General features: G+C 36.5%; 1 protein-coding gene across 2 annotated transcripts; it reads right to left on the reverse strand.

Moving 5' to 3' along the window:
* Positions 1–1,451: 1,451 nt before the first annotated feature.
* Positions 1,452–24,110, reverse strand: cdc42se1 (CDC42 small effector 1). 2 transcript variants are annotated; one of them, XM_011480699.3, is made up of 6 exons: positions 24,000–24,090; positions 17,776–17,819; positions 14,179–14,319; positions 6,475–6,579; positions 5,275–5,346; positions 1,452–4,154 (listed from the first exon to the last, which is right to left on the reverse strand). In XM_011480699.3, exons 2-5 carry the CDS (start codon positions 17,806–17,808, stop codon positions 5,278–5,280), a joined length of 348 nt encoding a protein of 115 aa, XP_011479001.1. In that variant the 5' UTR covers positions 17,809–17,819; positions 24,000–24,090; the 3' UTR covers positions 1,452–4,154; positions 5,275–5,277. The 2 variants fall into 2 exon arrangements, with proteins under 2 accessions (XP_011479001.1, XP_004073786.1); XM_004073738.3 differs by lacking the exon at positions 17,776–17,819 and having other exon boundaries at positions 14,179–14,603; positions 24,000–24,110.
* Positions 24,111–24,309: the final 199 nt, after the last annotated feature.

The following is a 24,309-nucleotide window of genomic DNA, read 5'->3' on the forward strand; positions in this document are numbered from 1 at the left end:
CTAAATCTGACTTAATGATTGTAGATGCACACAAGCCTCAGCTTTTGGAGCGACACATCTAAATGTTTGATTTGAAGAGATTAGGCTTTGAAGCTCCAGTTCTCAGAATACCCCCCCACCCCCCACCCCGTCTCAAAGCCGGCATGCCCTTTTTTGGGTCAAATGGGGAATGAGTCACTCTCTAATAAAAGTTTTGAACAGCGAAGGTCTTTTACATGGAAGCTGCTGGAACATTGTGAACCCATGACATCACGCGTGTTTTGGTGCCTGTGTGTGTGTTTCCACACGCTCGGTTTCAAACACAGTTGACCACATCTTTAATGTTTCCACTCGCCTTGCTTCCTCCTCCTCCTCCTCTTTAGTGCTGGAGCCTGGTTTCCGTGGAAACCTGCCGTTTAACCATCATTATCGCAGCTCTGTGGTCTCCGCACAGCTGCGTGAAATAAAACACAATCCTGACGTGTGACACAGGCTTTTTCTGTGAAAGAGCCTGACTTCCTGTCATGAACAAGCAAGTTTTTTTTTTTTACTTGAGTCGCTCAACAATTTGAAAATAAAAAAAAGATACACATACACATCAGTTGAAACGTGACAAGAAACTACAAAGGTTTATTAAATTGAATCTATTTATAAACTTAAAAAAGTAACACAGCTCTATATTTAAAATATATAATTTTGAAATATATCAAAATTACATTTTTGTTAGATAAAAATTTGCCTCCGTTGAATTAATTTTAGATAAATATTTATATATCTTGAAAAACTACAATTTAGTTTTCTTAAGAATTTTTTTATTTTTGAAGAACATTTGAGAAAAACAGTCCTTTTTACCCAAATAAAAGATTTTTTCATCAACTAATATTTATATTCATTAGTTTAATTTCAAAAGTTAATGTCAAAATTTAAAGATTTTCAAAACAATTTAGCTTAGCTTTTTCCGCTTTTGTAATCAAAACACTAAAAAGAAGGATTTCCACCGTTTAATGTTTTTTAAGGTAATTATTATAAAGTTAAGTTTTTTTTCCTCGTAAACTAAAAAAAGGAGCTCTATGGCCTAAACAAATAAATTAAAAACTTTATAGCTTCTTTTTGCCTTTAAAGTGATCAAAATAATTTTTAGAAAATCAGTTTTTATTTTCTTATCAAGGGGGATTCATTAAGAGGAAAAAAACTTTTTGAAAACAAAATTTTTAAAGGTATTTATTATGTATTTACTTTAGTTACTTTCTCTTTAAACTTATAAAAAAAACATATAACCCTTTAAAGTGATCAGATTGCTTAAAAAAATAGATTTATCTTGAAAAAATTCCAAAGAAATACGGGATTTATCCATTATTATGAATAAAAGAGAACTTTTATTTTGAAACCAAAATTTTTACTTTGAAACTTGCTCACTTTTTTATCAATCACAATAAGATCAGTTATTGTTTAACAAATTAAACACATAAAGGGACTTTATCAAACGTCTCCACACTTGTTGTGGTAGAGAAACAGCAGATTTATTCATCCATCATGAGACACTCTTTACACAACGAAGAGGAAAACAGTCCGAGTCTGTGTGTTTCTGCTTCTGCTGAGGGGGAAGCGGTTACATCACAATGCCTGACATCCTCAAACACAAAAATATCAGTCAGTATTCACACTTTGACGACAACTAATGTTAGTGAGAAGCCGGGAAAACTTTGAAAGTTCATGTTGGAGAAACGGTGTAAACCCTTGTTTCAACACAATCAAATTAAAGGAAAAAAATACATTATCTTGATTCAAAAGCTTATTTTTCCAGTTTTGCTCTTACATTTTAATAAATATCCAATAAAAGCCTTTAAACTGCTACAAAATATGAGTCTTTAGTGTTTATTTTTCACCTACAGGGCCTTTAGCTGCAAGGTTTCTCACTGGATTCCTCAAATCTGATATCAGAATGTCATTGAAACAGTTGAAACCTTTTTAAAATTATTTCATGCAAATTCTTTCTTAATCTAAATTAATCTAACATTTCAGGAAATTGAAGATTTGGAAGAACGTCCTAGTGGACGACAGGAGAACTGCAGTTGGAGAACTGCCAGCAGGTCCCTGAATTCAGTCTGATATGATCAAATATTTAAAGTTTTGCTGTGATGTAAAACAAAATAAAAAAGCGCTTTTCAAAAAAGACAGCGAGGAGCTCCTGCAGGTTGGAGCAGCAGGACTGGACCCACAGAGGTTCAAGGTGCCAAAAATCACAGAAAAGCTTTATGGTCGATACTTTTAGATAGACACAAACAAACAAACGCAGCATGAAAAAAAAAACAATTTAAAAAACCCACTATGTTTTACAAAACAAAAGCAAAGCAAACAGGAAAAAATAAATAATTGGCATTACTTTAGGAAGATGTCCTTTGTTTGAGTATTCCTGCTATGAAAGGTGAGGTTGAATGGAAAGTGCTTTCCAGTGTTGTTGGGCTGTAAGCATAGATGAGAATCAAACAGGAAGATTAAAAATATGCAGCAGATAAACACCAGGAACTAAAGAGCGGAGCTTCCAGGAACCAGGGCGGAGCAGAAAGACCTGACGGAGGAGCCTCCAGACACGTGGGATCAGCACAGCGTAAAAAAAAGGACCTTTTCCTGGACTCGTATGTTTCCGGAACGTGCATTTTGGTCAGGAGGAGTCTGCAGGGATGAAGTAGGGTTAGACTCCCACACTGGGAGGAATCCTGCCAACACACCATCAGCATGCCCAGCATTCTCCACGTCAGCCTCTTTGGAGTCAACCTCAGACGGGAAGCGGATTCTTTTTTTGTCTTATTTTTCTTAAAAGTCTTGTTTTTTAAGTATCTGACACATTTACTTTCCTAAAATGACTTTTGGGGAACATTTATTAAAGATTTATATGAATAAATAAGATGTAAAGATGCATGAGTTCTTTTGAAATGATAAACAATGATAAAAAAAAGTCCTATAAATTGCCAAAATTAGCCTTTTTTATATAGATTAAAGCTGAAAAAGCTAACAATTCATTTAAGCTATTTTTAAAAAAATACATTAGATATATAAATTTTTACAAACTAACCTTTTTTTTCTCACAAAATCTCAGTTGATGAAAAGTAAATATTTCGATTTCTGATAAAAAACAAAAAAGGTGCAGCAGCTCAGCCCGTCCTGAGTTCGCTGAACGCCAACCAGGAGCAGAAGAGATGCCGCACAGAGCGGAAATCTCACATCTATACCATCGAAACAGCAGAAAATTACAAAACGACAGGAATTTGTCAAAGAATAAACAACAAAAAACAGTCGGATGACGTTTGAGGTCCAATTAAGGTCCCTGAAAAACAGTCTCCAGAACTAAAAAAACACAAGAAAAACGACGCATTTCCACCCAAACCGAATACCTGATGAAAGTCAAGAACCTGTTGGTTGTTCTTCTGACTGGATGTGGTCACATGACCCAAGAGCCAGAACTGGACTCAGTGTTTCTGTTCACGGAGAGCCTAATGTGGGTCCTGGGAAGAAGGATGGAGGCTGAATCAAGTCATCCAGAGTGGCAGGGATTTGAGGGGTTTTCCCCATCTCCTAAAATGAGAGCATGTCATCTCTGAGCATCACCGAGGGAGGGGGGAAGGCCTGACTGATATCATTACCGCAGTCACGTGATCTCTGAACTAAAAGAAAACAAACCCGGGGAGCAGCAAAGAGGAAAAAACCTCATCCTCCAAACTGAATTGTGATCATCCTATCAGAGCTAAAGTTAAGAGCTAAGTAGCAGACGGTTAAAGTAAAAGGAAAATCCAGAACATTCTTATGAATGTTGGGCATTTTTGGTACATTTTTTGTGTTTAAATACAGACTTTCTGTCATTTATCAATGTCTCACAATGAGGGATGCTGGGAAAGGAAGTCCAGTGAGGGTGGCTCCTCAGTTTAATTTAATACTGACAAGGGAAACCCCTTCAGCTCAGACGGTGAGTCTCTAGGTGGTGTTTGTGTCGTAAAAAACAAAAATGTCTTTGGCCCCTTTGGTTAATTTTTAAGGTTCTGAGGGTCAAAAGGGGGGGCGGGGGGGGAAGAGCACAGTAGACGCGTCCAAACTCCTCTTCGGTTGGTGCGGAGGAGAGGCTCAGGTGTTCAGGATGAGGAGGAGGTCAGTCAGCTGGTCGGTTTAGCTTTAATGCACTCCTGGAAAACGAACATCAAAAAAACAAACTTTAAACCACGACAAACATCTCTGACACGGCAAAATTTCAGAAGGAAATTTGAGTGTTACCACAGCAGAATCGAAGAAAAAGATCTCCCAAAAATTATGATTTTAACGGAGAAATAGGCTAAAGTCCACAAGCAAAAATTTCGTTGACCTTTGACCTCTGAAAAGGGCCTCCCTCTTGAACTTTTCAACAAAAAAAAAACCCATTCTGCAAATTTTGAACTCCTAACTCCAGCATCGTTGAGAGGCTACTTGGTAAAAAAAAATGCTGTAGTTAAAGTTGTAGATTTGGAACGGCGTTAGCGTGGCGAGCTGGCAAAAGTGGCGTTTCCCTGTTGCTTTTGCACATTTTTTTACTGGAATATTGAAATGATGATGACGATATAAAAATTTAATATGTAAATTGGTGGATCAAGCTGACCGAAACGATATGTGACAAGAAATGAAAATTTAAGAAACGTGGGCCTCTGTTGCCAAGAAATTCCAAAAATTTACTTTAGCCGATCCTTCTAATAATTACATAGGCTTATTCGTCACCCCCAGGCGACCAAAAAATCCCATGGTTGCTATGGAGATAAAATGACAAGATCTATTTAAAAAATGTGTTTTTATGAATTTGCATGCAGCTTTGACCATCTTTGTTCTTGATTAAGAACAATAAGTGGAGAGTGAGGGAGATGTAGCAGCATCGCTGCCAGTGACGGCGGGTCAAGAGGGCGTGGTGAATGTGAGTCATACAACACCTTTCTCAGCTTTTACTGTGGTTTTATGATCTTTTTATCTTTTTCTGTTTGTAAAATTTGTTTTCTTAAAAAAAACTGGATTCTTCAGTATGTTTTATGTGTCTGAGGTCAAAACGTAAAACATTGTTAAGAGAAATGTAGTCATTTGGACAAAAGAATTTCAACTTTCTCAACAAAAAAATTAAAAAAGGAAGGTTAAACTATAAAAAAAATTTTTATATGCGTTTCTGGGTATTAGTCAATGCAATACTTCATGTTTGTGGGACAACTCATGCAGATGGTGGATTTTAAATCCTGAATGTAATGCAAAATGAAGTGAAAGTTATTGATTTATTAGGTCTTTATTGCTTACCGGCTATAAAAGGCTGTTTCTGACGTTTGTGTTCGGGCCTTTAGACCTCATCTGCTCCTGAACCGGCCCCGACTGTGAAAAAGAAGAGAAGAATTGTCGTTTCTCACATTTTGAATGAAAACTGAAACAAACAATAGTAAAAACACGAAGCTAGAACATATTAATTGGATTAAAACACGCTAATAACATGTCCTTGTTTAATCATCAGATAGAGGGACGGTTATCACCCTTCCACTGGCTTTTGTTTAAGCCTCACTACCCACGAACTGTACATTAAAATGTCAGAAATACAAATCAATGCAGATAAACGCTCAAGAATGAGTATTTTAGTTATAAAAAATATATACTTATTTTGTTTGTTTGTTTTGCCAAAACAAATCACTTTTATGAATCTAAACGATCAAGACATAAAAAATGTAATCTTGTCTTGATAAAACTAAACTAACATGGGCTAACAGAATCGTTCTGGGATCTTTAGGTTCTCTTTGGTTCCTGTGAGTAAACAAAGGAAACTCCAATGAGGAAGGACGTTTACGGCGCATGACTTCATCACCGAACAAAGAACACCAACAAAGACCACCTGCCGACTGCGCAAATCCAACCAGGTGATCTAAAGTCATAGAAGGCAATGTTTGTTTTTAGACTCATTATAAAATATATTTAACTAAAAAAGGTTGGTATTAAATGCATGTTTCAATCTCCTTTTACGTAATTGTAAACAGATTTTGAGGGAGTTAATTCACTTTTCTCAACTATAGTGATTCTTTTCTATTAAAATATTTGTCTTTTTGTTTGTTGGACTTTTATTTGGTTATCAACATCTAAGTGTGTTTAAAGTGTTTTATTTCCAAATAAAATTGTACAAACTCTTCCTGATTTTTTTCTGGTCGGTTGAGTTGAAAGTTGTGATCTGAGGTACGGAGAATTTTTAGGAACAACATTCTTATTTTCAGTAGTAGGAAAGGGAAAGAAAAGGGGTTACAGGAAGTTATCAGTAATAATAAGGCGTGTAGGAAAATAATCGATTCTGAGATATATTGCGATATTTCATTTTGCGACATTGGTATCGATTCAAAATGCTGTCAGGACAATATTTATTTAATTATTTACGAGCGTCTGACTCTTGTTTTCCTTTTGTTTTTGCCGACACACACCCCTAGTAATAAAACAAGAGTCTGAAATAAAAGAGCGCCGTCTCACCGGCTGCAGGCCCTCCGCCATCTCTCCAGAGCCGATGTGCGTGAGGTGAATGAAGTTCGTCGGCTCTCCGATCATGCTGCGATCAATCTTCCTCCTCTTCTTCTTCTGTAAGTGCAGAATACATAAAAAAACACATTCTTTAGTCATGGCCAGGTGGTTCAACGTGGTCATAGTTTCGCCCTACCAGATCAGGCGACCCCTGACCCACTTCCTCATGCCTTTTACAGGACACTTCAGTGGATCAGGCTCAAAAGTAGAGCTAAAATATATATACTGTATGCGTGTGTGTATACATATATATACATACAGGAAAAAAAATGTTTGGGCATGAAATATGAGAATAACGTAATAACGTCACGATCTTAAGAGAAAACGGTCATACAATTTTGAGTTTTACTGGAAAAAATTCAGATTTTTGAATAATTTTTGCATAATTTTTATGAGAATAATATAAAATTATGAGAAAAAAAGTAACTGTTTAACAATAGCAATAGCCTTGAAAAATTAGGAGAGTCCAGATTTTACTTAAATTAAGTTACTCACCAGTATTTCTCATAGGGTTAAGACTTATTTCTTGTAAAATAGTCACTTTGTGCTCATAATTTTACGACTACATTTTCTGAAATTTTGCTCTTTCATAGTATAATTTTGTTTTTCTCTTTTATTTTTGTTAAATTTGGAGTTTTTGTCAGAATTTTACGACTTTATTCCAGTAAAATGTTGACTTACTTCTTCTTATTTTAAGACTTCCTTCTCATGAAATTGTTACTTTAGAGTCATAATCTTTACGAGTACATGCTTGTTTGTTTTATGACTTTTTTCTTAACATTTTAACAGTTTATTCCTGTTAAATTTTGGCTTTTTTTGTCCACATTTTACTACTTTATTTAAGTAAATTTTGACTTATTTCTCTTAATTTTACTTTTTTTTTCTCATAATATGACCATTTTCTCAAATTTTCCAAGTTCAATTTTGAAAAATTTTGAATTTCTTTCTCATAATTTCACAACTTTGTTCTTGTATATGTGTTTACTGTATTTTTTCTTCTTTTATAGCGGCCCTATTATTCTGTCATAGACAAAGCAGAAGGTAAATAAAAAAACAACATGCATCTAAACTTTTTCCCCTCTTACTAAGAATTTAATTTAATTTAATTAAATTTTAGTTTGGATGTTCTGTGGTTCAGCTCAACGTGCTGCGTTCAGGGACACACTAAGCTGTGGAAAACAGCCACTAAAAGCCTCATGAAATCCCATTCTGTTCCCAAAGTTTAGCAAATCCGGCTGTGTGGAAACACAGCAATCGAAATCTCAACCACTTGGATGTGATCTAAGAGACTTAAGATTCTCTGGATTATTCTGAGCTTTTATGTAACACAAACGGAAGCATCCGGTCAGAATCAAGTTGGTGGGATCAGATTAAATTAAAATTTTCAAATTACTACTTTATTCACAGAAATTTGTCACTTTTTTCTCATCAACAATTTCATTCTTCTAAAATATAGATTTTTTTTCCTCAAAGTTTTTTTCTTTTTCTCAGAAATTTACGATTCAATTCTTATAAAATTATGATTTTTTTTCTCTGTAATTTATGACTTTATTCTCATAAAATTACAACTTTTATGAGAATTTTATACTCATAAAATGTTAACTTTTTTCTCAAAGAATAAATGTTTTTATCCTTGTTTAATTATGACCTTTTTCTTATAAATTTACGACTTTGTTTTCATAAAATTCTCATAAAACTTTCTCATATATTTAAAACTCTATTCTTGTAATATTCTGACTTGTTTTCAGAAATGTATGAATTGTATTACCTAACTGTTTACCCGTAAGTTTAAAACTTTATTCCCGTAACATTACAACTATTTTCTAAACTAAATAAACTAATTCATTATTGAAAATGTATTATTTTCTCATTAAATTTCAGTTATTATTACAAATAACTTTATTTTATTATGACTTTTTCCCATAAATAACTTTGTTCTCATACAATTGCAATTTTCTCAATTCTCAATTCTCAATTCTGGTAAAATTACGACTCAATTGTCATAAAAGTAAAAAAATTTCTCATAAATTTTCAACTTTGTTCTTGTGAAATTACAACTTTATTCTCAGAAATTTAAAACTTAATTCTTGTAAAACTACCAATTTTTCTCATAAATTTTTGACTTTGATCTCGTCAAATTGTGTCTTTATTCTCAGATAATTCACAACTTTTTTCTTATAAATTTAAAACGTTATTCTTGTAAAAGGATGCCTTTTTTCAAAAATTCAAGACTTTTTCTCATAAATAACTTCATTCTCATAAGACTGTGACTTTTTTCTCCAAAATTTATGACTCAATTCTAGCAAAATTAAGACTTCTAAAAAAGAAATTCTTTTAGGACTTTAGGCTCGTAAATTAATATTTTTTTTTTACTTTTAAGGTGACTCTATTATTCTGTCATAATATATATATATATATATATATATAAATGCCTCATTTCTTAAATTGTCACAGTTTCTTTTTTCATTTATCTCACACAAAATAATTTATTATAACGTCTTCTAAGGAAGTTTTAATTCTTTTACATCAGACTAAACTTTACTGTTTATTTTCCAAAAAAAGTTTATTTCATAAGAATTGTAGAGAAATTTGCATAATTATAGTGAGTCATACTCTGAGAAAACTTTTTAAATTGAAAATAACTTGTGATAATAGAGTAATACTTAAGTTTGTAGGTGTAATTTTAAGTAAAAGCTGTAAAATTTTTAGTTCTGACTAAAAATACTAAATCCAACCAAAAGGTCCAACCAACAAGCACTGTTTAGTTGCATCAATGCTAACAGAACTTTGGAGCAAACTAAAAGAGCTGTGAGAAAACTTAAAGAAAACCCATTAAAATCAAGTATCTGCTAATCATAAAATAATGAACTCTGAAACACAAAGGTTCTATTGATAAACAATCAAAATAGAAATAAATTTTATTACATTTCTGAAAGAAAGGCCAAGATGCTTTTGTTTAGAAAAACCTTTATCGTTTGTTTTTCATATCTGAGTGTTTACATATTTCTATGACATGTTTTTAGTCAATGTTTAGGACAGTAAAATAAATATGCATTTATTTAAGTTTGCAAATCTTACTGAAGCTAAGCAGCATCTGCACTGCACTGTGGGGGAAGAAGAAAAATCTGAACGTGTCCTTGTAAATTCAGTTATTTTTTAATTACAATTAAAGGTTAAAAAAAATTCAAATAAACAGTGAAATTAATTATTTCTCTTATCCGGTTCCGGGTTATACAGCAGGACGCGTGGCGTGCCTCTCTGCGAATACAACTATCTTCAAATTACTTAAAAAGTTGATTTTTCTCCAAAAAAGAGAGCTGACCATGCCCCCGAAGAAACCCCAGGAATATGAAGAGCTCAAAAAGTCTCTTGACATTATTCAAGAAACGCTGAAAAGTTTTATGGATCAAGTGTCGGCTAAGCTAACACCACTCTGGGAGATGATGGAAGAGTTCCGAAGATTTCGGGCTCAAAACGAGCAGCGAGAAAACCGGGTCGAGATTCTGGAGAAAAGACTGGACGATGTTGAACAGCAAGTAAGGATGAATAATGTCATTCTCACTGGAGTACCAATCAAGCCTCGAGCGAAGCTGAATGCAGCAGGAGCTAGCTTTTAACTTTTGATACTTGATGAAATTTTTGCTATGAAAATTCCTGAAACAGTGTTGTGTCTATTTTACTGATATAGTATTATGTTTTAACATAATTTGCATATATTTCAGATGCTGCATTTGCCATGTTGATTTCTAAAATAGTTATTTTTGACGTAGTACTTAAGTAATTCATCTTTGTCATGTGCTTTATTGATACCTTATGATTATTAATTCTGTCTGATAAAACCTAGGAACCGGATATTGATAAATCATGTAATAAAATGGTTATAGTATAACGGGGTGGGATTATATAAGTTCGCTTCCTTCCACTCCCTTTCAAGCAATATTTATTAATTATGTCTAATTATCCTAAGTTTGTGTATTATTTCTATTTGATTGCTTGAAATAAACCATTTCAAATCAAATCAAATCAAAAAATTAAAATTGATAGGATGACATAACGTTTCTTGAATTTTATAACTCAGATCAGAGTTGAGAATGATTATTTGCCTTTTTGATTGAGATATTTAGATAAACATCATGAACACCAGAAAACAAATGGCTAAAATGGACATTAATAATCAAACAAGTTTAATTATTTTCTGTCTGCTGAGACTGGAATCAGGGCTCATACTGTAGTTTGGTCCACCAACACATGTCAGCATCTTGTGGTCAACCAGCTGGGAGTGAATCAGTCCTTCGCCCACAGGCTTCCTCCTCCACAGTGACAACCGTTGTCATGGAAACAACAGCAATGAGATCAGCTTCCTGACAGAATCTAAAAACCTCAAATTCTCCAAAAGACACGTAATAAAAATCGAGCACTTAATCAAAAAATAAAGAAGTAAAAAACACTTCAGCAGCCCATCTTCTGTCGGAGTTTGGAACGTCTCTGAGGATGTGATGAGTAACAAACGAAATTATAATTGAGACAGTAATCCCAGAGCACTTTTGTTATGCAACACGAAATGTGCAGCACTCTTGCTCAACAAGCAGGCAAAGAAAAAAAAGAATCTCCCGGCAACCTCAATGTTGGGACAATAAACAGTTTGGTTCTCCATCACCACCACAGTAATCATGTTATATCAGAGTCCTCCACATCAAAGTGGGAAACAGACTCAAATTCAAAATAAAAGTCTGAGGAGCAACTGTGTGTGTGTTTAACTCAGTCGACACCAGCTGCTCTCAGAACTTAAACAGCGGATGGATAACGTCACGAACGTGCTCTGGATGGACTCTTTGGCATTAGGGCCATAGATTGGTGGGGTCAGAGTCCCCATGGAGTCATATTTTACACTGTGTGCTGTAGAGATAACACAAGCCAGGGAGATAAAGAGAAGATCCGCTTAACAACTACAAAAAAAAATGGAAACAAAGAGTCAAACCGTCAACAAAGAAATGTTAGACTAGAACTACTGTATGTCACTTTTGTTTTTTACATTTTGACTGATCAGGGACTCGAATTTGGTAGTGACATATGGATGACGTCTTTTTTAATTCGTGTAAGTGCCAACCATGTGAAATTTAATCATGGAGGAGAAATTAATAATTGCCACTTCCATCTGTGATTACATGCACTAGTATTGTGTATTGACAGTCCAATGTGAACAGTGTATGCTTAAAGCGCGTTCAAGAACCCACACTTGGCACGTTTCTTGAACAGACATCATGTACTGTAGGTAGCATTTGAAGAGATATAGAGAGTTTAGTTGATTTGTTAGCATGTTTTTTATGTTATGGTTATCTGACTAATAGTTCACATCTTGCACTTCTCTTATGTTTCATGAAGCTAAATATCAAGGTGCTATGGTAGTAAATCGTGTAGATGTTCAGTCTACTTTGTTATCTATTCCGTTATTATGACTTGTCTTTCAAGATGAAGTGTTTGTTCTTGTTCTGTATTTTGTTTAAAAAAATTCTCCTAAAACTCAAACTCATACTCCAGTGTGAATTCTAGTGTGCAAAATACTGTAATTTTTTGTTATATGTTAAGTGTTGGATAGGGAGCATGTATTGACAGATACTAAAATCAAATTACTCTGAATCGAATCAGCGTCAAAACAAAAGATTAGGACAGCCATACTTAATACTGTACTTTAAATTTAAAGTGAAATAGAGTTTAGATATGTTTATCTGAATAATTGTTCATGTGTTGCACTCCTCCTATGTTTCATGAAGCTAAATAAGTATCAAGGTGCTACAGTATCAAATCAAAAACAACTTTATTTGTAGAGCAATTTTCTGACAAAAGCAGCACAACGTACGTCACATAAAAACTTTCTCAAATTGTAAAATCCAAAAAGCATAACAAAAAAGAAAAATTATAAACAATTGAATCGGTTAGTTCAAAAGGGGCCCAAGTCCAAGAGGTTTGTTTTTCCAGGAAATGATTTTAATTGCATAGCTTAAAGGGAGGCTACACCAAATGATTAATACTTTACCCAGATTTAGCACCAGTTCATAGCTTACAAATGCTATATTAAGAAGCACCTGACTTTTATTACCTGACTTTTAAAAAGTCTCTGGACTTGGGCCCTTCTTGAATTAAACAGGGGTGCTGCCATATTGGATAACTAGTGCTGCCATCTATGGGATAAAGCAAAACCCATTCAAGAGAGGCCCAAGTCTAGGAATTTAGCACTTAATGCATTTTAAATGTCAAGCATAGTCAATACATTACAACGGACTTGGGAAGTTTTGGCACATATTCAGATAGCTTTTCCCTTGAAAACCATAGAACATATAATATCTCTATTTTGAAAATTGTGGACTTGGGCCCCTTTTGAACTAACCGATTCAATTATATAATATATTAGACCAGATATTGCCACAGTTATCAAAAGAGCATTTGTGTTTCATTACGAAGTGCATGTCCTACTTAAAACTAATTTTATTTTTCCTTACTTCCCTAATTTTTGATGTATGGTTTGAACCCGACTCCTTGCATGTGTATTTCAATTTTTGTATTCAATCAATAAATATGCATTTTTTTAAAAAGATTTCAATCAATAGGGGTCACTGACTAGTAAAACCCTCGTTTTCCCATAATTTTTACAGCTAACTTTAAAATAATGCTAGCATTGACTTTAAGACTGAAGTCATCAGTGGCATGGCTGTGTGTCCCGCTGTTTATTAAAGGTGTATTGTTGTGCTGGCACAATAGAACATACAGAAAGCTCTAAAAATATGAGCAGAGGAAGGAGGGAGGGTCTCTGGGGGGAAACACAACACAGCAAACTTCCTCCCTTCAGCAGAAACACACATCATGTCTGTAGTAAACTGTTCCAGTAAATCGTCACTCTCTACCAAATGACTGCAGGGACTAACCAGTTCATCTAACATCAGGTGATTTCCTTTTGGGCCTTTTTGTGATGAATAATAACTCAACTTGAGTTGAAAATGTGTGACTTACTTTATAGATCTGTGTTTTTATTTAAAACATCTTGAGTCTCTATAAAAAAAAAGTTACTTCATTGTGGTTTTTGCAGAAGTACATTGATGTACACACATGTAATTTTCCTGCTATTTCAAAAGAAACAGGCCATAAAAGAGGAACTGAGAGTCTACAGCACAAAGAGGTCAGAAGTCAAGGTGAAGCAGGAAGTCCTGCCATCTGCTTAATTTTTGCATGTGCACACGTTCCTGTCCAGCAGACCTAATGGGGAACAATGTGATTGTGCGCTTCACCAATCGGGGACTTTAGCTTTAGTTAGCTGTGTTAAAAGTCCATTTTGGCCTGATACAGGTTTTTGTTGTATTTAGTTGTAAAATAAACATCATTACTTATGTCAGCCTTTTCTTATTCAAATTATTAGTTAAAAAGTTGACCCAGCAGCATTGTTATCATTTATACATATTAAGATACTGGTGTAAAGTGGACATGTCTCAAAAAACACTTTAAGTGTCATTTAAAGATAAAGGTACTCTGAAAAAAGTTTCTTTTAAACTAAAATATGTCTAATAATTAAAAAAAACTTCCATAAAAATCAGAAATTAGTCTTGATGACAAAAACAAACTTTGAACATGAGGATTTTTACAGAAACAGATTAGTGTGTGTCTCACCGGTGGGGGTTTAGCGACCACGCAGCAGCCCATCTTGTGCCAGAAGTCACTCATAGTAATGCTCTGCCTGTCCTGCAGCCGGCCGTTGGGCTGCGCTTCCACCCTGCAGGCCGGACGAGGAACTGCAGACTGAAGATAATCCTGGGGCATCCAGACAATAAAATAAAATAAAAACTAAAAAAAAAAAAACAATGTCGAGGCAGACACTGAGAAACCCCAAACAAAGTTGGCAAAGGGAAAATTGTGTTTCAAATCACTGTAGAGGGTTTAAAAGAAAAAAGTATTAACTAAAATAATCTGCCAATAGATTTATTGGACAAGCGTTGAATATGTGAAAATATTTAATCCTCAAAATTGAGGAATGGGAAGATCCCCACTTCAAATCCAAAATCGGATGTTTTCAGAGGTGCAGCTTCAAGTTTTACCTGTAAAAACAGAAAAAAGAAAAAAAATGACACTCAATTTAAATTAATTCATGGATGTTCGCAAACCTTTTATTGATTAAAAAAGATCAGACTAAAATTTGTTTATTTGACTTGTGATAATTTATCTTAAAGAGGAAATATAAACTACTATAATAAGCAATCTTGTTCTAGTTGACTCACACCTTAACAAATCCTTGTTGTAGAAAACCAGATGGACCGCTTTCAGACTACACCCTTTGAACGCTTACAGAAAAGCTTCGATCCATTTTTCCTTTTTAAAAAGCTTTGAGTTTAATCCCTGTCTCTGATGACTTAATGCATGTCACAAGCCTAAAAACAACAACATTCAAACCAGTTTAAAAATCAGGTACCAATCAAGGTTCCACAAGAGGAATTCCAGCTGCTTGAAAAACAGTCATAAAATCAGAGTTTCCTGCTCTAAAACACTCACATTTTTCTTTTTCTTTTTAAATGAAAGAGCAACTGAAGAGTTTGGTCACCGAGCTGCATGGGAACCAAACCCTTTGAGACATCAACACAGCGCACACATTAAGCATGTCTAAACACTGGGTGTGGTCCAAACACAGAGCAGAAAGTTACAGGAACACACACGCATGAAGGAACGAAGAAACTGTCAGGGCTGCAAGGCTCAACTTGAGCTTGTGTTTCTGTGTTCCTGTTACCAGGACCAACTTTCCCTGGCCCGATTAATTAAGCTGTATGTCTACTAGATTAAGCACTCTTTATGAGGATACTTGCTGTTGTTTTCTGTACAAAATCTGGTTTACAATGAGCAACTTTTTCTTTAAAAATATTTCAACCCATGACAACCAAGATCCATTTTTCGATGATGTGGGATATGCCACAGACCAAGTGGACCACAGACCACATTTGAGATGTTTTTCTGTTACACTGATAAAATACCTTTTTCTGCCAGTTTAAGTTTTTGCATTCAATCTTTTCTCCTCCCTGCAGCAACTGTGTTTTTACCCCTCCAGGCATAGTTTACGAACACATCTATGCTGCAGAGCAACAGTAACGCCTATAAACTTTCACAAAATGCACCCCTGAAGGCATCTCATGCAAAACCTTGCATTTATCAGTGCTTGCAATGTCAAATAGGGGGAAGGCAGTACATATCTAAATGCAAACACCATCAAAGCTGCTGGTTGAGCGTTTGTAGAAGAGCTTTCAGCCTGAGCCTCACTGCTGTAACATCTGGATTATTTGACTGCTTGACCATGTGTGTTTGTTACATTTCAGTTAAAAGGTTTCTCCAATCTGCTTTGGTGATAGACTGAGACCAGCTTCAGAAACTGAAATTCCGCTCCGTCTGTCGCTAAATTGGTTCTATTCTCGGTCTGCTCTGGTCCTGCAGAAGAAATATCTGTGGCCCCTCCAAAACATTTCAGCAGATGATAAGGAAAGAATGCAGAGGCCAGAAACATGTAGCTTCATGCTTCACATCCACAAACATCAGCAGAGAGGAATTCAGCCGCCGGCTTCTGACATTCAGACTCTGGCTTCCTGTTTGCGAGTCGAACTGTTCATTTCCATTAAAACTAATAACATTCATTATCAGATCTACATGTAGGTCAAGTTTAAAACACTTGTTGTGCCTTTAGGTTGAGATTTGTTCAGAACTGTTGTCATGGCAGTGTGGTACTGCCTCTGGAGAGCGGTGGAACGACTGATTTCTGCAGGATATGATAAGAGATTTGAGTAAGAGGCTGCAAGTTAAGTGAGTCAACAGGAAGAGGATGGGGTGGACGGAGGGCATCAAAGATCAGGAGATGAAAAAGAAAAGTGGGGCCAAAGGAGAAACAGGAACATTTATTCCATGATCGGGATTTATATCAGTGAGAAGATTAACAGAAATATGTTGAAAAAGACACGATGTTCTGCTGCGATTTAAAAAAAAAGTCCATGAAATCTAGAAAACAGGTGAGCAAAACTCTTCAAAATTCTTCAAACGCAATGCATTGTGGTCTACATTCACCAATCTAGTGAGCATCGATAGGCACTAGTATTGTAGAGACCTCTGGGAAATTTTAAAGAGCATTGGATTTTGAGATTCTAGATCCATTGACCCCCAAAAATAGCAAACTTATAATGCTCTAAGTAGTGAGGGAATTCAAACATGCATTACTATTTATTTTATTAAGCAAATGTGAACATTTTACAAAGACTATTTATGAATGCAATGGTGTTCTAATGATGAAAACTTGGATCTTTTTTTTTAAATGCATTTCCTTTTTTTTAAGTGACAAACTATTCAAATGCAATGCATTGTAGTCAATATTCTCCTATCTAGTGGGCATCTATGCACATTAGTTTTTTTCAGAGACTTCTGGGAAGTTTTCAGGGCACTGGATCTTGAAATTGTAGATTGGGAGACCCCGAAAAAAAAGGTGACCAGCCTGGGATACTGACCAGGACGTAGCGAGTAGGCTAATCCCTAACTACTAAAAAACTATTTAGTATCGGACTATCTAGTGCCCTGGATTTTAAAAGCAATGCAGACACCATGCTCACTACTTTTTTTAATTTTTAATGAGAATGTGATGTCACAAACTAAAAATCTAATCGATCGTTTTATGACGACTATTTATTAATCTACAGTCTTCTGATGATGGCTTATTAACATTTAAATTTGCAAAATGGTTTAAACGCAATGCATTGTGGTCTATATTTGGAAATCTAGTGAGCATCGATGAGCACTGGTTTTTCGCAGAGACTTCTGGAAAATTTCTACGCCACTCGATTGGAGAATTGTAGAAGGAATTCGGATATAGGCTCAGACTTAATCAAAAAGAGTAAACTTATTTAGGCGTTTAGGAATTTAGGCTACCAAGAACCTTTTTTTTTCCTATTTTACTGATTTTATTGTCATCTTTTTATTTGCCAACTATGTTTGCTTTCCAATATTTCTTTACTGTTTGCTGATCGCCTCCTCCTGAAAAACGTCCAAACATCATCACCTTCCTGGTCAGCGCCAGTCTCCTGATCTGAAAGCAGCTGAGTGTCGGTGAGCCTGAGGGCCGAATCAGCTGAATCACCACCAAACAACAACAACAGTTTGTCTATGAGAAAGAACAGGTCACATGACTGCAGCTCAAGCAGCTGAGAGGGAAGCACAGAAACCTTAATTTAGACCTGTCTGCTGTCTGACCTTTTTCTCTTGAACTCCAGGATGAACCACCATGACGTCAGCATCTGGAGCCAAAACAGACTGTCACACTAGGTTCCTAAATAATCCCCATAAATAAAGTATCTCGAGCAATAAAAATAAAAAAATCAACAGGTGTACATATTTTTAAATGTTGATGCTTTTGTTGTCTTAAAAATATTAAATCCTCTGTTTGGGAAATACATTCTTTGGTTCGTGGCTGCACTACGATGGATGAAAACAACACCACTTTTGGGGGCTAAATTTAAAAAAAGACTGACAGGACTGTTTTTCTTCAGTTTCCTTGCCCACTTCCTCCTTTCTTAACTCAAACGCTGACTTCCTGTCGCTGCTTATCAGGAAGTGTCAGCAGCTTGTAGAAGAAAAAAAGATGCAAAGTTTGGATCTTTTGAAAGAAACCTGAGCTCATAACAATGTTTGTGTTTTATAAAATCCTCTCAAAAACTGTTTTTTATGGTAGAAAATATATATATTAGTTGCATTTTAGTAGTGTTCTTCTTCATCTCTGATGTTAGTTTGACGCAAACAGAAAGTTCAACCCTGATCCATGCGTTTATTTATGTTGCTATAGATCTAAACTCTGAAATGCATGGATTTTGCTCACAGCTCATAAATGTAGATTTTTTTTTGTCTTTGGACAGATGTTCCACTGTTTTACTTCTGCCTCTTGTCCTCTGTTACCCTCTTGGCAGATGGTTTTCTTTTTGTCAGTTTTTTCTGTTGAAATAAGTTCTTATTTTCCAAATAATCCATCAGTCAGTTATATAGACCACCATAGTCATGATAATTGGGCCTCACTTGAATGTTTGGTACTAAAATGATTAAAAATTGTCACAACAAGGTAAAAAATATAGAAAACGAGATTTTTTTTCTCAAACTATACGTAAAAAAATCTGCCAATGGAACTAAAAACTGGAAATTAGCAATAAACAATCATATTTAGATATATATTTAGGTATAATGTGAATTATTATGCCTTAAAATGAGTGTGTTTTTCTCAGAAAAAGAGTTTAATAACCTTAAAGTATGTATAACATACATGCTTATACATGTCCCCCCCAAAAAATATCCTATTTTAGGAGCTACAACAGTCCAGTTATCCTTATTTCAGGACCATAATTGTCTAATAAATCAAATTTAACTTTCCAGTTTCTCTAATCAAAATAAAACTTCTGCTTAAAGAAATTATGTAGGGGGAAAAATTGTTCCATTAGAGATATTGCCTAAAAAAAACATGTTTTCAAGATCAAATGGCTCAACAAGATCTTCAAGATTTATTGTATTTTCTAAAAAAAGTTACAATCTAGTTCGTTTTGTCTCATATCAAGTGTATGAAAAGAGATTTAAACGAAAAATTAGACCAAATACGTGGTGAGATTTTGTCTTTTGCTGTAAAAAAAAATAAAATGATTGAGCACCTTGAGAGAAAGTTGATTGTAAAATATTTTCTGACGTCAATAGGAATAATGTAATCAATCATCACTTTCTAATGTAAGCATTTAGCGCAAAATAATCATCAGTTATCATAACTACTGTTGGTTACAAATGGTTAAGAGTGTAAATGTGCTGGGATCTAAAACCTGAGATGGAACAAAAACAACATCACTCATTCTGACACTGAAATGAAGATGATCCGTCTGAATTGATTCAGACCAGACTCCATCCTGGATCTGTGATGAACTGCCTCCCTGCTCCTCTCAACACTCATTATCAGAAAGTCCCAGGCTTTTCTGCCAACTCCCAACCAGCTGCTCCGACCTCCGACCTTTCTCAAGCTTCAGGTGTTTCAGCAACAGTCTGAGGAAACCCTTCCGAGCTGCTGTGGACAAAATCCAGGAGATAGGACAAATGAAACCCATGTGTGCTTTTTTTGAGACCTGTGTTGCACCAATGTGCTCTGGTTTAATGGGATCGACCTGGTTTCATTTGTGGCTTTGTCAAACTTAACGCTCAAGGGGAACTTGGGGGGATTTATTTGTCTTCTGTTTTCTGGCTTTGCAAGGCGTGGAAAACTCTACAACGAAGAACAGAAAGGACAGAAACGTCTAATGCAAAGGGAATAAACAAAAGTATAAATTGGCTGTTTTTTCACCACACTGCAGGTTCGTACAATGTTTTATGGTGTCTCGTGTGACTAAATGCCAAGTTTGATCTCAATCAGACTTGATTTCCTTATAAAGCGCTTTATTTTTCAGACTAGATAAGATCAGATGGTAATAAAAAGCCTTAATTCTGATTCTTTTGATGTACTTTTAAAGCGTTTCTAGTGATCTTTTACATATATTGATGCCGTTTTTAGCCAAAACCAAAAAAAATAACCGTGTCGTTTCAGGACATACTTTCGGAAGAGCGGCAGAACTTTCCCCTTTAAATTGTGGGTGGGCCTGAGCAACCCCTCCCCGTTGCTGAGAGCTCTCTGTTCACACTCTGGCTAGCTTACAGCCTCTCACACCCCCAACCTAACAACAAAAATGGCGATCAATATCAGAGCTTTCCAGGCGTACAGGTTTGAACAATCGTCTACAAGTACATGCACGTGTAATAATACGCAACAGATCTCGATCTCTTTCCAATTTTATTATTCGTTACAGCGAATTGAATAAACAAATACCCAGAAATGCAATTTTAAGCTCAATTATCTTTATCCATCATCAGTAAAATTCCACAAGACCATGTTAAAAACACAATTTTCACTGGAGAAAAACAGAATTCTGGGTAAACGAGTCCTTAACAATACAAATTGCTTGCAAACTCAAGAAGTCTGCTCTAAACGACGTTTACAGGAAATGACAAAGGTGACGCACGAACGGCCACGATCAAAGGCGTACTAGATTTAAGGGGGCGCTCTGTGTGCGACGTTCCCGTCGTTCTGCAGGTCGGTGCAGCAAAGAAACCCCCTCTGAGGCTGGCACCGAGCAGCTTCCAGCTGCACTCAATCACCGACAGCTCCAGAGCCAACTCAAAGGTTGTTCGGGGACTGTGCACACAAAAAAAGCAGAGTTTCTGGAGAGACTTTCAGGTTCAATAAACCGTAGAAAACTCCAGAGAACTTCACATTTTCGTGACAGATTCAACCGGGAAAAGAAAAGCAGGTAAAGAGAGACCGCCACTGAGGGCGCTTTCACAATGAGCTCCTTTCATTCAGACGTTTAAAGGAAAAACTTCACGGCGAGTAACGGCCTCCTTTAACACAGGGAGTGCTCCTTCACGTCACGTCCCGGAAAATAGAAATCAATGCGCCGCACCTCAAAAAACAGAGTCTCCATGCTCACATGGCTGTTCCTCTTCGCTGTTTGTTTGTTTGGTTTCAAAAGTCGGAATGAAAAGGTTTCTGACAAAACTTGCTCTTTTGCAGGCAAATGAGGTCAGAGTCCAGCAGCCACAGGTCAATACGCTCCAACTCCTGATTCACCGTTTTCTCCCACACAGGAACGGGAGCCTGAACGCAACACAAGAAGTCTTCAGTCCCCAAAAGTTGAAACGATGAGGTAATTGAAGTTTTTGGTTCTCACAGAGGTGGAGACGGATGATGCATGTCTGCAGCTGGTTCTGAGACATGTGAAGAACAAAAGAAAAACAAAACAAACTGGTTTCACCTTCAGATCACCTGCAAGTGAGTCAGCACCACTGTGGGAACCAGAATCAGGCCGTTAGACGTTCAGATGTTGCGACAAATAATCCTTAAAATGATACCAAACCAGCAATCCATGCACAAGCTCAGGAGAAAATGATCCCAACAACATGAACAACAACTCAAACTAACGCAGACAGCCTGAAACCATCCAGAAAGTAGCAAACTCTACTATCTTCCAGATCAATCCTCCAGGAATCTGTCAGTATGTGACCTGCAGACATTTTCACGGGAACATTTTACAGGAAAACAGGCACAACCTTGTTGCTGCTGCTGCTGAAGTCCAAAAACGGATGCTTAACTCGTAAGAACCCACTTTGATATGGAATGTACCAAGTGGACCACAAAACCCATTTGTGATATTTTTCTGTTACACTGATGTCCCCATTGCTCCTTTGGCTTAAGAAAGTCAAAATACTCTGCATGGTTTCAAGAAAAACAATCTTATCAATAAAATGTCTTGGTGACTAGACTTTCTTTTGGTAAGACCATTTTTTTGTACCCCATTGGCACATTTTTTCCACCTGTTTAAAGGAAAATGTGTCAAATTATAAATAATTTGATTCATGTCTGTTGGGGGCCTGCTTTTGTGTCCAAAAAGAGGGTCAATCTGTGTCTGCAGCCCCGACCCCCCCCATGTCGTGCGGAACAAAAACGTCCTTAAAGACCCACTGCGGTCATCTTTTGATCTGTTTTTAAAGCGGCCTTTTAAATATGATTATGTTGGATCTACTCGTCTGCAAGTGCATCAGAATGGGGCGGAGCAGGGAGGATGTGGCCCCGCCCAGCGCATTTTCTACGTCACAAATAGGATATTTTTTTAAACTGTGTTTTTGTGTCCGTCTGCTCCTGTGATTCACAACGATTTGAATTAAAAAATACTCAGAAATACGATTTTAAGCTTCGATTTCTTATCACATAATAATTTAATAATATAAGACGTTTATATGTCCTCCATCATCGTAAAAATGCCACAAGAACATGTTAAAAACACCTAAAACATGATTCTCAACGTGCAGGAAAATCTGCCAGCTCAGAGGGGTTTCCAAAGTGACCCAACACTTTCCTGGCAGCGCCTGAACGCAGCGTTACGCCTGAAAGGCTTTCTGCAAACAGAGCTCTGCAGTGTTTTCAACCACAGCCAGCAGCTCTGGTGTCGAAGCTCGCTCCAAAACTGTAATTTGCTTCCAGATCTGGATCTTCACCCCTGCACACCCCACAAAAAAGAAAAAAAAACACAGAAAAAAGGCTCCTTTGGGGGGGTGTCAGAGGACAATTTCCCGGAAACCTCCCTCAGCATCACAGAAAGTTTAACCCCTGACCTTTAATGATGATCCAATGTGATGTTTTCAGCTGTATCAGACAGAAAGAATTTAGCACACGATGATATCAGTTGTAAATTGGGACACTTTATCGGCTCGAGTATGCGAGCACAGGAGTGGAGGAAAAAGAAAAAAAAAAAAAGCATCAGACTCTGCGATAATCTGCCGCCATGTTATGTGTCTCAACCTGTCAGCGGTTGAAATCTATCTCCACTTTACGTCAAAAAATTGAAAGAACTTTATCTTGGTGGGCAAACGCTGCACAGATAAGGTGCATTAAGTCCCGCTCTGGAGTCCTCTGCAGCTTATTTTGGTGCATTTTCTTTCAGCTGAGCAGCTTTCCGGGGCTCGTTTTGCTCATTAAACTCGCTCCAAAAGTAACTTTTTCTCCCCCAAAAAGTGAAAGGATTTCTGAGGGGCGTCTAACCTGTTGTTGCACGTTTGACCTGTCAGTCATCCATACATTTTAGCTTTAGGGTCTGTCCATTCATGCATCATTTATGTGACAGTGATGGACCTCATTTCAGCTGCTTTTTCTTTTTATTTGATGCATGTTTTGTTGATGGATTAAAGGTGCGTTTCCTTATCCGTGCAAATCATTACCGAGGTTACTGATTAGCGAGAATACTTTCCCTTCAAAGGCAATTGTGTTCATTTATTCTACATTTTTGCCCCCCTCTCGTGGGAAGCCTGTCAGGGATAGATAATCTGGGAAATTACGCAATTCCAGCAGCTTCACTTGACCTTCAAAGCTTTTTCTTGTGCAAAGTTTGCCTCTTTGCCAGCACAAATTAGTCCGTTTTCTGTGATCCCATTAAAAAAACACACACACACACACAAAAAAAGCATGTGCTGCTTTCAAAAATGTGGTAAGAAACAACGTCCAGTCATGTAGATGTGAACTCTGGACAAACTGAAGCCAATAGAGGGAGGGAAAGAGGTTTCCTCACAGCGCTGGTGTTGTACTGCCTCTTGTCACCTGTCATGTTCTAGGAATTTAAATGTGGTTTTGGAGTCTGAGCTTTTATTATAGACAAACATAAACAGCATACATTTGAAAACACAGCTCAGAGGACTCATGGATGTTGAAGAATGAGCTTGCTGTGATCTACAGCTGCTGTGATCAAACATTTACAGAACAGACAGAGCGTCCGCTTCAGCAACGTTTGAATCATAACTGTTCCTATTTCATTACAAAAAAGGATTTGCTCTTTTTATTTTTTAAAATGGGTGGAAAGAAGCAGCAGACTCACCGCAGAAGAAGGAGAAGTGACAGCAGAGAAGCTGGAAAACGGCTCCCTGAGACCCTGAACCAGCAGCTGCAGCTCCTGGACAAAGTCTGCCTGTCTCTCTGTCTCTCTCTGTCTCTCTCTCTCTGTGAGGAGTGGCTCCAAGCAGGAAATCCATCCTCTTTTCTGTCTGAAGAACTTCATGACTTTTTTTTAAAAAACCGTCTTTTCTCTTTTTGCAGCCAAACTGCTCCCTCTGTTGGCCGAACTGTGTCATAACACAAATTCATAAACAAGTCCCAACAACTGAAAGATCTAAGGCACATGTGTCAAA

This window comes from Oryzias latipes, chromosome 11 (assembly GCF_002234675.1).
Source record: "Oryzias latipes chromosome 11, ASM223467v1".
NCBI classification, from domain to species: Eukaryota; Metazoa; Chordata; class Actinopteri; order Beloniformes; family Adrianichthyidae; genus Oryzias; species Oryzias latipes.

What these genes read in the sequence shown, in the direction of transcription:
- cdc42se1 (XM_011480699.3), bottom strand. Translation starts at nt 17,808, where the DNA reads ATGGTGGTTCATCCTGGAGTTCAAGAGAAAAAG. An exon ending in CTGGAGTTCAAGAGAAAAAG is followed by an intron (nt 14,320 to 17,775) that starts GTCAGACAGCAG and finishes TGGATGCCCCAG; the next exon opens with GATTATCTTCAGTCTGCAGT. An exon ending in TGGCGGAGGGCCTGCAGCCG is followed by an intron (nt 5,347 to 6,474) that starts GTGAGACGGCGC and finishes TCTTTTTCACAG; the next exon opens with TCGGGGCCGGTTCAGGAGCA.